This window comes from Halichoerus grypus, chromosome 3, assembly GCF_964656455.1.
Source record: "Halichoerus grypus chromosome 3, mHalGry1.hap1.1, whole genome shotgun sequence".
Classification (NCBI taxonomy): Eukaryota; Metazoa; Chordata; class Mammalia; order Carnivora; family Phocidae; genus Halichoerus; species Halichoerus grypus.
Window position 1 is genome coordinate 172,564,561 of NC_135714.1, and position 14,483 is coordinate 172,579,043.

Here is a 14,483-nt window from a genome sequence, read left to right on the forward strand (position 1 = left end):
TACTTTAACTTTACAATAAGTCTTGATATTTAGTAGTATGAATTTCTAGTTTCCATTTTCTTCTTTAAAATTACATTGAGGGGGGAGGAGCAAGATGGCGGAGGAGTAGGAGACCTGGATTTCGTCTGGTCCCAGGAATTCAGCTAGATAGGGATCAAACCACTCTGAACACCTATGAACTCAACAGGAGATCGAAGAAAAGAATAGCAACAACTCTCTGAACAGAAAAGCAACCACTTTCTGGAAGGTAGGACGTGCGGAGAAGTGAATCCGAGGCAATATTCAGGAAGATAGAGGGCAGGGGAGAGGGCCTCCGTCGGCTGCTTCTGGCAAGTGATAGAGCCACGGAGCACAAAATCAGAACTTTTAGAAGTCTGCTCTGCTGAGGGACGTCACTCCAGTGGCTAAGCAGAGGGTGGAACCCTCTCTGGGACAGTGTGGTCTCAGGACCCACGGGGTCACAGGAAGACCAGGGGTTCCTGAGTGTGGCAGAGCTCCCAGGTATCAGAGCAGGAAGCCAGCTGCAGAGATGGAGCCAAGGAGTGGGCTCTCAGCTCAGGGTTGCAATAAACTGTGATCCATGGCACAGTCGGGCTACTGCTCCTCCAGCAGGGACCCAACAAGCGCCAGATCTGGAGAGACTCCCCTTCCTACCCCAGGAGGAGTGGCGTGGGAGCACACCGCAGGGATCTGCTGGGTTTGGAGACTCCACCCGGGGTCGGGTACCAGAGATAGAAATGCTCGGTCACAGGCCAGGTGAGCGCAGAGTGCAGCTGGAGACCGGGGAGACAGGAGTGATTGACTGCTTTTCCCTGGGGGCACACTGAAGAGTGGGGCCCCCAAGTTCTCCACTCCTCCAGGGCAGAGATTGGGAGGCTGCCATTTTCACTCTCAGCCTCCAAAGCTGTACCGAAAGCTTTCAGGGAACAAAAGCTCCTGAGAGCAAACGGAGCAGATTACTTAGCCCGGACCCAGCAAGGGCTGGGCAAATCCACCTCCTGCAAAGACATTTGGTAACCACAGCAACAGGCCTCTCCCCCAGAAGATCAGCAAGAACCGCCAGCCAAGACCAAGTTTACCGATCAATGAGAACGGCAGAACTCCAGCGCTAGGGGAATACTGCACATAGAATTCATGGCTTTTTCCAGATGATTCTTTAGTTTTTCAAAGTTAGTATTTTTTTTAACTGTCTTTTTTTTTCAATTTTTCTTTTTCCCTTTGCAACCAACATCTTATCAATCCCTTTTTTAAAAAAATCTTTTTTATTTTTCATTTTTAGAGTCATAGGAGTTACCCTTATTTTTGGTATATATATATATATATATATATATATATATATATATATATATATATATTTCTTCTCTCTTTACAGATTCTTCTAACAGATCAAAATATGCATTAAATCTCTAGTGTATGGCTTTCTTCTAGTCTCCTGCCTGATCACATTCTCTCCCTTTTTTTTTTAAATCCTCTTCTTTTCTTTTTTCAACTAACTTCTTATCATCAATTCCTTTTAAAAATATTTTATAATTTTCATCTTTACAGTCATATTCCATCCCTTCATCATATTAACCCTTATTTTTGTACATATATAAGTTTTTCTTTCTTTAAAATTTTGGGAGGCACTTTCTTCTAACAGACCAAAATACTCCCAAAATCTAGTGTGGCACTGATCTATGCACCAGCCTGATCATATTTGATCATATTCTGTTTTCTTTGTTTTGTCTTGTTTTTGTTTTTTTGTTTTTATCTTTTTCTTTTCTTTTTTCTTTTTTCCTTCTTTCCCTTTCTTTTCCCCTGGTTTCAGGTCTTTTCGGATTTGTTTAGTGTCTATTTCCTGGGGACATTGTTACCCTGCTAGCATTTTGTTCTCTCATTCATCTATTCTCCTCTGGACAAAATGAAAAGATGGAAAAAATCACCTCAACAAAAAGAACAAGAGGCAGTACCAACTGCCAGGGACCTAATCAGTATGGACATTAGTAAGATGTCAGAACTAGAGTTCAGAATGATGATTTTAAAGATACTAGCTGGGCTTGAGAAAAGCATGGAAATTATTAAAAAAACACTTTTGGAAGATATAAAAGAACTAAAATCTAACCAAGTCGAAATCAAAAAGGCTATTAATGAGGTGCAATCAAAATGGAGGCTCTAACTGCTAGGATAAATGAGGCAGAAGACAGAATTAGTGATATAGAACACCAAATGATGGAAAATAAAGAAGCTGAGAAAAAGAGAGATAAACAACTACTGGATCACGAGGGCAGAATTCGAGAGATAAGTGATACCATAAAACAAAACAACATTAGAATAATTGGGATGCCAGAAGAAGAAGAAAGAGAGAGAGGGGCAGAAGGTATATTGGAGCAAATTAGAGCAGAGAACTTCCCTAATTTGGGGAAGGAAACAGGCATCAAAATCCAGGAGACACAGAGAACCCCACTCAGAATCAATAAAAATAGGTCAACACTCCAACATCTAATAGTAAAACTTACGAGTCATAGAGACAAAGAGAAAATCCGAAAAGCAGCTCAGGAGAAGAGATATGTAACCTACAATGGTAGAAACATTAGATTGGCAAAAGACCTATCCACAGAGACCTTGCAGGCCAGAAAGGACTAGCATGATATATTAGGAGCACTAAATGAGAAAAATATGCAGCCAAAAATACTATATCCAGCTAGGCTGTCTTTGAAAATAGAAGGAGAGATAAAAAGCTTCCAGGACAAACAAAAACTAAAGGAATTTACAAAGATGAAACCAGCCCTACAAGAAATATTGAAAGGGGTCCTCTAAGCAAAGAGAGAGCCTAGAAGCAACATAGACCAGAAAGGAACTCAGACAATATACAGTAACAGTCACCTTACAGGCAATACAATGGCACTAAATTCATATCTTTCAATAGTTACCCTGAATGTCAATGGGCTAAATGCCCCAATCAAAAGACACAGAGTATCAGATTGGATAAAAAAAACAAGACCCATCAATAAGCTGTCTGCAAGAGACTCATTTTAGACCCAAAGACACCCCCAGATTTAAAGTGAGGGGGTGGAAAACCATTTACCATGCTAACAGACACCAAAAGAAAGCTGGTGTGGCACATTTTATATCAGATAAATTAGATTTTAAACCAAAGATTGTAATAAGAGATGAGGAAGGACACTATATCCTACTTAAAGGGTCTGTCCAACAAGAAGATCTAACAGTTGTAAATAGCTATACCCCCAACATGGGAGCAGCCAATTATATAAGCCAATTAATAACAAAAGCAAAGAAACACATCAACAACAATACAATAATAGTGGGGGACTTTAACACCCCCCTCACTGAAATCGACAGATCATCTAAGCAAAAGATCAACAAGGAAATAAAGACTTTAAATGACATACTGGACCAAATGGACTTCACAGTTATATTCAGAACATTCCATCACAAAGCAACAGAATACACATTCTTCTCTAGTGCCCATGGAACATTCTCCACAATAGATCACATTCTAGGTCACAAATCAGGTCTCAACCAGTACCAAAAGATTGGGATCATACCCCGCATATTTTCAGACCACAATGCTTTGAAACTAGAACTTAATCACAAGAGGAAAGTTGGAAAGAACTCAAATACATGGAGGCTAAAGAGCATCCTACTAAAGAGTGAATGGGTCAACCAGGAAATTAAAGAAGAATTTAAAAAATTCATGGAAACCAATGAAAATGAAAACACAACTGTTCAAAATCTTTGGGATGCAGCAAAGGCAGTCCTAAGAGGAAAGTATATAGCAACACAAGCCTTTCTCAAGAAACAAGAAAGGTCTCAAATACACAACCTAACCCTACACCTAAAGGAGCTGGAGAAAGAACAGCAAATAAAGCCTAAACCCAGCAGGAGAAGAGAAATAATAAAGATCAGAGCAGAAATCAATGAAATAGAAACCAAAAGAACAGTAGAACAGATCAACGAAACTAGGAGCTGGTTCTTTGAAAGAATTAACAAGATTGATAAACCCCTGGCCAGACTTATCAAAAAGAAAAGAGAAAGGACCCAAATAAATAAAATCATGAATGAAAGAGGAGAGATTACAACCAACACCAAAGGAATACAAACAATTATAAGAACATATTATGAGCAACTATATGCCAGCAAATTAGATAATCTGGAAGAAATGGATGCATTCCTAGAGATGTATCAACTACCAAAACTGAACCAAGAAGAAATAGAAAACCCGAACAGAACTATAACCACTAAGAAAATTGAAGCACTCATCAAAAATCTCCCAACAAACAAAAGCTCAGGGCCAGATGGCTTCCCAGGGGAAATCTACCAAACATTTAAAGAAGAATTAATATCTATTCTTCTGAAACTGTTCCAAAAAATAGAAATGGAAGGAAAACTTCCAAACTCGTTTTATAAGGCCACCTTTACCTTGATCCCAAAACCATACAAAGACCTCATCAAAAAGGAGAATTATAGACCAATATCCTTGATGAACATGGATGCAAAAATTCTCACCAAAATACTAGCCAATAGGATCCAACTGTACATTAAAAGGATTATTCACCACGACCAAGTCGGATTTATCCCTGGGCTGCAAGGTTGCTTCAACATCTGCAAATCAATGAATGTGATACAACATTAATCAAAGAAAGAACAAGAACCATATGATCTTCTCAATAGATGCAGAAAAACATTTGACAAAGTACAGCATCCTTCCTTTTTTAAAAAAAAAAGATTTTTTTTACTTATTTGACACAGAGAGAGACAGTGAGAGAGGGAACACAAGCAGGGGGAGTGGGAGAGGGAGAAGCAGGCCTCACGCTGAGCAGGGAGCCCGATGCAGGGCTCGATCCCAGGACCCTGGGATCATGACCTGAGCTGAAGGCAGACGCTTAATGACTGAGCCATGCAGGCGCCTCAGTACAGCATCTTTTCTTGATCAAAACTCTTCAGAGTATAGGGACAAAGAGTACATATCTCAATATCATAAAAGCCATCTATGAAAAACCCACAGCGAATATCATTCTCAATGGGGAAAAACTGAGAGCTTTCCCCCTAAGGTCAGGAACATGACAGGGATGTCCGCTATCACCACTGCTATTCAACATAGTATTAGAAGTCCTAGACACAGCAATCAGACAACAAAAAGGAATAAAAGGCATCCGAATCGGCAAAGAAGAAGTCAAACTCTCACTCTTTGCAGATGATATCATACTTTATGTGAAAAACCCAAAAGACTCCACCCCCAAACTGCTAGAACTCATACAGGAATTCAGGAAAGTGGCAGGATAGAAAATCAATGCACAGAAATCAGTGGAATTCCTATACACCAACAAGACAGAAGAAAGAGAAATTAAGGAGTCGATCCCATTTACAATTGCACCCAAAACCATAAGATACCTAGGAATAAATCTAACCAAAGAGGCAAAGAATCTGTACTCAGAAAACTATAAAATACTCATGAAAGAAATTGAGGAAGACACAAAGAAATGGAAAAACGTTCCATGCTCATGGATTGGAAGAACAAATATTGTGAAGATGTCCATGCTACCTAGAGCAATCTACACATTCAATGCAATCCCCATCAAAATACCATCCACTTTTTTTCAAAGCAATGGAACAAATAATCCTAAAATTTGTATGGAACCAAAAAAGACCCTGAATAGCCAGAGGAATGTTGAAAAAGAAAAGCAAAGCTGGCAGCATCACAATTCCAGACTTCCAGCTCTATTACAAAGCTGTCATCATCAAAGAAGATGTGGTATATATATACAATGGAATATTATGCAGCCATCAAAAGGAATGAGATCTTGCCATTTGCAACGACGTGGATGGAACTGGAGGGTATTATGCTGAGCGAAATAAGTCAAACAGAGAACGACATGTATCATATGACCTCACTGATATGAGGAATTCTTAATCTCAGGAAACAAACTGAGGGTTGCTGGAGTGGGGGGTGGGGTGGGAGGGATGGGGTGACTGGGTGAGGGACACTGGGGAGGGTATGTGTTCTGGTAAGCACTGTGAATTGTGCAAGACTGTTGAATCTCAGATCTGTACCTCTGAAACAAATAATGCAATATATGTTAAGAAAGAAAAAAAGAAGAAGAAGAATGTAGCAGGAGGGGAAGAATGAAGGGGGGGAAATCGGAGGGGGAGAAGAACCATGAGAGACGATGGACTCTGAAAAACAAACTGAGGGTTCTAGAGGGGAGGGGGATGGGAGGATGGGTTAGCCTGGTGATGGGTATTGAGGAGGGCACGTTCTGCATGGAGCACTGGGTGTTATGCACAAACAATGAATCATGGAACACTATATCTAAAACTAATGATGTAATGTATGGGGATTAACACAACAATAAAAAAATTAAAAAAAAAAACAAAGCTGTCATCATCAAGACAGGATGGCACTGGCACAAAAACAGACACATGGATAAATGGAATGGAACAGAGAGCCCAGATATGAACCCTCAACTCTATGGTCAATTAATCTTTGACAAAGCAGGAAAGAATGTCCAATGGAAAAAAGACAGTCTCTTCAACAAATGGTGCTGGGAAAATTGGACAGCCACATGCAGAAGAATGAAACTGGACCATTTCCTTACACCACACACAAAAATAGACTCCAAATGGTTGAAAGACCTCAATGTGAGACAGGAGTCCATCAATATCCTAAAGGACAACACAGGCAGCAACCTCTTCGACCTCAGCCGCAGCAACTTCTTCCTAGAAACATCATCAAAGGCAAGGGAAGCAAGAGCAAAAATGAACTATTGTGACTTCATCAAGATAAAAGGCTTTTGCACAGCAAAAGAAACAGTCAACAAAACCAAAAGACAACCGACAGAATGGGAGAAGATATTTGCAAATGACATCTCAGAAAAAGGGCTAGTATCCAAAATCTAAATCTATAAAGAACTTATGAAACTCAACACCCAAAGAACAAATGATCCAATCAAGAAATGGGCAGAAGACATGAACAGACATTTTCCCAAAGAAGACATCCAAATGGCCAGCAGACACATGAAAAAGTGCTCAACATCGCTCAGCATCAGGGAAATCCAAATCAAAACCTCAATGAGATACCACCTCACACCAGTCAGAATGCCTAAAATTAACAAGTCAGGAAATGACAGATGTTGGCAGGGATGAGGAGAAAGGGGAACCCTCCTACACTGTTGGTGGGAATGCAAGCTGGTGCAACCACTCTGGAAAACAGTATGGAGGTTCCTCAAAAGGTTGAAAATAGAGGTGCCATATGACCCAGCAATTGCACTACTGGGTATTTACCCCAAAGATACAAATGTAGGGATCCGAAAGGGTACGTGCACCCTGATATTTATAGCAGCAATGTCCACAATAGCCAAACTGTGGAAAGAGCCAAGATGTCCATCGACAGATAAATGGATAAAGAAGATGTGGTATATATATACAATGGAATATTATGCAGCCATCAAAAGGAATGAAATCTTGCCTTTTGCAAAGACGTGGATGGAACTGGAGAGTGTTATGCTGAGCGAAATAAGTCAATCAGAGAAAGACATCATATGACCTCACTGATATGAGGAATTCTTAATCTCAGGAAACAAACTCAGGGTTGCTGGAGTGGTGGGGGGTGGGAGGGATGGGGCGGCTGGGTGAAAGACATTGGGGAGGGTATGTGCTGTGGTGAGTGCTGTGAATTGTGCAAGACTGTTGAATCACCGATCTGTACCTCTGAAACAAATAATACAATATATGTTAAAAATAAAAAAAGAAGTAGAAGAAGAGGATAGCAGGAGGGGAAGAATGAAGGGGGGGAAATCGGAGTGGAAGATGAACCATGAGAGACAATGGACTCTGAAAAACAAACTCTGGGTTCTAGAGGGGAGGGAGGTAAGAGGATGGGTTAGCCTGGTGATGGGTATTAAAGAGGGCACGTTCTGCATGGAGCACCGGGTGTTATATGCATATAATGAATCGTGGAACACTACATCAAAAACTAATGATAATGTATGGTGATTAACATAATAATAAAAAAATTTATAATAATACAATGACTGTGGAGGAAGCGTTCCTTTGACTAATAGAAATTCTGATGTTTGAATCTTAAGATCATGATATAGTAACCAAAATTTGTAACATTAATTATAAATGAAAAATCTTTAGGTCCCTTTCTCTCTCTCTGTTTCTCTTTCTCTCTCTCTCTCTCTTTCTCTCTCTCCCTCTCTCTCATGCACAAACACATACACAGACACTCAGATACACACATATATGGAATGAAGTAAAATTTTTATTTACCTTATTTACTCCACACATAGTGCCATTGTTCATTTGGGTAATATCCACACTTGAAGCTGTTTTATTTCTTAAAAACGCTGACAAACAGATATGGCCTCCAAGGTAAGTATATTGAACATCATAAGTTGTTGTTGGTACTATTTCTGAATGTGTCCAGTGACAAACTATCTTTCCACAAAGGATATCCCTGTCAATAGAAGGCAGAAAAAAAGCTCATATGTCACTTACTGACACAATATGTTAAGTAAATAACAGTTCAAAACATGAAAATAATTCAAAATGTTACCCAGATCATAACATCAAAGTTATTCAGAACATACATCATCTTAGGAAGTATAACAAATAAGTTCATCTGTATATACTAGGTTCATCTCTCATTTGTATTAACTTATTTTTGCACACACACACATGCTTTTGAAAAAGTATAGTTATCTAAATACACACCCAAAATTGCACTGCGTTTCTCTACAGTTTCCAAAATTATCTCCTTGAAAATTCACTTCTTGTGTACATAGATAAGTAGAAACTTTAGCAACTGAAAATATAAAGTTACAATTACTCATCTTAAAAAAATAATATAGGGACATCTAGACTATAGCAATGCCCAGTGAGTGTCATCTACTATAAATTTTTAGTGTCATCTACTGGCTATAAAAGGAGAAACACTAAAAACTACCCACTTGAGAATAGGAAAATTATATCATAGGCAGAAATGATTAAGAAAGCAGTCATTTGTTCTATTATCTACAATTCTAATATTCTATTCTTCTTTGCCCCAATCACCTGAAATTTGATTAATACCTTCTTTTTTTTTTTTTGTCCTGTATTTATTGGTCTATTTTGCCTCCTTACATAGTTCAATGTCACATCGATTCACAATTTCATTTTCAAATTTGAATTTACACAAACAGTACCTTTTATGGTGGCTATTGGATAGATTACTGACTTTAGAAAAATACAGTTTGAAAATGAACCCCAGAAAAAAAGATACAACTATTACATTTCCCAAATAATTTTTCACACTGTATATCCGGATCTTGGCATATTCCATTAAAGCAATAGGCAGTCTTATTATTGCATGGTTCTAAATCAGCAGATTTCACATCAGGTACACAAGATACAGATGATCCATTGCAAAATTCTGGAAAATCACATGGATCTGTCATTTTCCTACATAAACGTCCTCTTTCAGCTATCTGTGAGACAAAGAAAAATCAGTATTTTTTTAAAGTAGTAAACCAAAAATGTAAAACACTTAAGAGCAATGTATTTCTGTCATTTCCATTATTATTACATTTTTAACTAAAGTCAAATTATGAGTTTACTTAAAAGCTCCAGTGAAATGGATTGGAAAAAACCCAAATGTCCATCAATGGATGACTAGATTAACAAATCGTGGTATATTCGTTCAATGGAATATTTTCAGCCATATAAAGAAGCACTGATACATATGTTACAAGGTGGATGAACCTTCAACACTATGTTAAGTGAAGAAAGCAGACACAAAAGGTCATGTATTCTATTCTTCTACTTATATGAAATATCCAGAATAGGTTACTCCAGACAGAATACAAATTGGTGGTTGCCAGGGACTGAGGGGAAGGGAGAAAGGAGAACAAGGGCTTAAAGGGCTGGGAATCTCCTGTTTTAGTGAGGAACATGTTTTGGAACTAGATAGAGGTGGCAGTTGCACAACATTGTGAATGTACTGAATGCCACTAAATTGTTCACCTGAAAATGGCAAATGTTATGGTACATGATTTTCACCTTAATGTTTTTAAAGGCTCTACCAAATGTAGGAATTATCCCTGTGTGTAAGGGAAGGGGCAAGGGACTGTGTAGAAAAGCCTTATTGCTCAATCCTGCTGATTTGGAGACAAAGGCCAAGATGAGAGCTCTGGTGAAGGGAAGAGCAACAAGGTTTATTGCTAAGTGGCAGAAACTCTAGGCTTGCCTCTATATTCATGCTCCTTGAAGATAAGTACCACTGGCTTTAGTTATTAGAACATAGAGTGAAAAAGAACACACATAGAACAAAGTAGAATGACGTTAGAAGAGATTTCATTGACAGAGAACCTGGCAAATCTGAAATCTGGCAATCAAGATCTCTAATTAATCAGCTTCTATAATTGTCGTTGACTCCTGAAAGTGACACAGAAAAGGCAAGATGCTACAATGAAGCGATCCCCAAAAGACAAATCTTACTCAGTCTCCTTTCAGGTGTGGCTATAAAGGAAAATTGAATGGAAAACGTCCCGAGGGAAGTCAAGGATTCAATCTACTTCTGGGACCAGGAGTCCTTGCAAAGTTAAACTTCAGTATTAGACATGCTACATGTTGCTGACTATTCTACATGGACTCCTTTTCTGCTGTTCTCAAAATGAGATTATTATTATTATTGTTTATTCAAACATTGTATGTCAACTTTGTGTTGGGTGGCTTATTTGTAATTTTGTCATAAGTTGCCTGATCATGAAGAGCTACATTCAGGTATGACCAAGAGGAATTCATAGTGTCCAAATAATCTGGAATTAATATTGAATAAAAACGGATGGGGCCAAAGTAGATTAAAAACAATGCAGTGAAAGGCACAGCTAAGGAGGTTGGAAAAGATCTAAAGACATCCTCAGAACTTGGAAATCAACTATGTATGAGTCAGGTATATAAAGTTACATATTTGAAAGCTGTGTAAAAAAACAGTTTAAAAAACTCTATAAAAATGAACACATAAGAATACAAAAAATTATGGAAAGTAATCATGTAGTATTTTGAAAGCTTACCAGACAAGTTTTTCTATCACAGCATGGTCCATTGCCACACTCTGCATATCCAATCAGAGTACAATCATTAGGATTACAACATTTTTTATGACTGCATTCCTACAAGCAAATATAAGAGTTAAGTAATAGGAATTTTCAATCAAATAAATAATTGTACTTATTGTCAAAATATACAAAATATTTCACCAAGTTAATTACTTGGGGAATACTTTTTTATTTTACCAGACCTCCTCAAGATAGCATCTTGGGAGTATATAACAATTTATGGATGTGACAGAATAGAGATTCTAAATTATAACATGTTATTAACGTAAATAATGTTTCAAAGAAAAAAGTTTGTCATTATATTTTTAGCTCTAAGACCTTACATTAAACATTAATTCTAGAAATTATTAGATAATAGAGTACAAAAATAATAATGACTCTTTTAATATACTATTTTCTTCTTCCTATATAGTAAAAGAGTGATGTTTCACAAGACTGATAGTAATATTTAAAAATTAGTAAAGTGGATAGGCACAAATAACTTTATATTTGTTTCAATATTATTTTTATTACTCGTGTGCTGAAAATTTTATATATCTGCACATTATGATTTATTTTATATTTCTGTTGATGAATTCCTCTGTTTATTTCCTTTATTTATAAGCATTATATTAATGATATTAATTCCTAGCCACCAACATATTATCACTACATTTTAAAATTTGTCATGACAATTTACTTTTGATTTTTTTTTTTCTGGTAACTTCTTGATATTGTGATATTTTGAAATGGTAGACTCATGAATCTGAGTACAATAATCTTTTTTTTTTTTCTGGTTTTGTTCTTTAATTTTATGGATAAAACTTTACTCCACCCTGACTCCACTAAATATGTGAGTTTATAGTATGTGTGTAAAATGTTAGTGTTATACATATGTATTCATTTATTTTCATTTTATGTTGAATATTTTTGAGTATAGCTCACAGCATATTACACTAGTTTCAGATGTACAACTTTGTGCTTTGACAAGTTTATACATTATGCTAGGTCAATAAGTGTAGCTACCATCAGTCCCCATACATCATTCTAACAATATCATTGACTATATTCCTTATGCTGTGACTTTTATTCCTGTAACTTATTCATTCCATAACTGGAAACCTGTATCTCTCTCTCCCCTTCACCCATTTTGCCCAACCATTCACCATCCACCCTTCTGGGAACCATCAGTTCTCCGTATTTATAGGTCTGATTTTGCTTTTTGTTTGTTTATATATTTGTCTTTTTTTAAAAATATATTCCACTTATGAGTGCAATCATATGGCATTTGTCTTTCTCAGTCTGACTGATTTCACTCAGAAAAATGCCCTCTAGGTATATGTATGTTGTCTCAAATGGCAGAATCTCAACCTTTCCTACAGCTGCAGAATATCCCATTGTGTATGTGTGTGCGTGTATACACCATTTTTCTTTATCCATTCATGCATTGATGGACACTTAAATAGCTTCCATATCTTGGCTATTGTAAATAATGTTGTGATAAATGTAGGGGTGTGTGTATCTTTTTGCATTAGTGTTTTGTTTTCTTTGGGTAAATAACAGTAGTGGAATTATTGGATCATATGAATTTCACTTTCAATTTTTCGAGGAACCTCCATACTGTATTTCACAGTGGCTGCACCAATCTAAATTCCCACCAACAGTGTACAAGTGTTCCTTTTTCTCCACATCCTCACCAATAATTGTTATTTCTTGTCCTTCTAATTGTTACCTATTCTTTCTGGTATAAGGTGATATGTCACTGTGACTTTGATTTGCATTTCCCTGATGATTAGTGATGTTGAGCATCTTTTCATGTGTCGATTGGCCATCTGGATATCTTCTTTGGAAAAATGTCTATTCAACTTTAAATCAGATTATTTATTTTTTTGGTGTTTATATAAATTCTATATATATTTTGGATATTAACCCCTTATCAGATATATCATTTGCAAATATCTTGCCCCATTGAATAGGTTGCCTTTTTGTTTTCTTTTTTCTTTATTTTAATTCCAGTATAGTTAACATGCAGTGTTATATTAGTTTCAGGTTCCATACATCACCCAGTACTCATCATGACAGGTGCACTCCTTAATCCCCATCACCTATTTAACTCATCCCCCCACCCACCTCCCCTCTGGTAAACATCGGTTTCTTCCATATAGTTAAGAGTCTGTTTCTTGGTTTGAAAGGATGTGGAGAAAGGGGAACCCTTTTGTACTGTAGGTGGGAATGAAAACTGGTGCAGCCATGCTGGAAAACAGTATGGAGGTTCTTCAAAAAGTTAAAAACAGAACTAGCCAACAACCCAGCAATTATATTATGAGATATTTACCCAAAGAATACAAAAATACTAATTCCAAAGGATTCATGCACCCAATGTTAATAGCAGCCAAATATTGTAGCCAATAACTACAATAGCCAAATTATAGAAGCAGCCCAAGTGTTCATTGATTTATGAATAGATTAAAGATGTGTGGCATATATTTATGATGGAATATTACTAAGTCATAAAAAAGAATTAATTTTGCCAGTTGCAATGACATGGATGGATCTAGAGTATTATGCTAAGCGAAATATGTCAGAGAAAGAAAAATATATGATTTCGCTTATTTGTGGAATTTAAGAAACAAAACAAATGAGCAAAAGGGAAAAAAAGAGAGAAAGAGTGAGGCAAACCAAGAGATAGACTCTTAACTATAGAGAACAAACTGATAGTTACCAGAAGGGAGATGGGTAGGGTGATGTGTTAAATAGGTGGTGGGGTTAAGGACTGCACTTATTTTGATGAGCACCAGGTGATGTATAGAATTGTTGAATCATTATATTGTACACCTGAAACTAATATTACTCTATGTGTTAACCGGAATTTAAATTTTTTTTAAAAGTCTATTTTGTCTGATGCAAGTATTGCTACTCTGGGTTTCTTCTACATTCCATTTGCATGGTTAGTTTTCTCTATCCCCTCACTTTACAGTCTACAGGTATCTTTAGGTCTGAAATGAGTCCCTTGTAGGCAGCATGTAGATGGGTCTTTTTTTATCCACTCTGACACCCTCTGTCTCTTGGAGTTTTTAGTCCACTTATATTAAAAGTAATTATTTTGATAGGTATGTATTTATTGCCATTTTGTTACTTCATTTATAGTTGTTTGGGTAGCTTTTCTCTGATCTTTTTTTCTCTTTATCTCTTCCATGGCTTGTTGGTTTTCTTTAGTGATATACTTGAATACCTTACTCTATTTTTTGCATATCTGTTACTGGTTTTTTGATTTGTAGTTACTATTCAATTTATATATAACATCTTCTGCATATAGCAGTCTGTATTAAACTGATGGTTGCTTAATTTTGAACTCATTCTTTACTCTTCTCCCCTTCACATTTCAGTATTTGGTATCATATTTTATAT

The 14,483-nt window shown here is 36.9% G+C and overlaps 1 protein-coding gene across 1 annotated transcript in view; it reads right to left on the reverse strand.

Moving 5' to 3' along the window:
• The window catches only part of LOC118552487 (A disintegrin and metallopeptidase domain 3-like), a 139,546-nt gene that overhangs the window by 38,277 nt on the left and 86,786 nt on the right, over positions 1-14,483 (reverse strand). Inside the window, 4 exon segments of the mRNA XM_078068230.1 lie at positions 8,272-8,458; positions 8,716-8,806; positions 9,272-9,467; positions 11,052-11,150. Of these exon segments, the coding sequence (XP_077924356.1) occupies positions 8,272-8,458; positions 8,716-8,806; positions 9,272-9,467; positions 11,052-11,150 (573 nt within the window).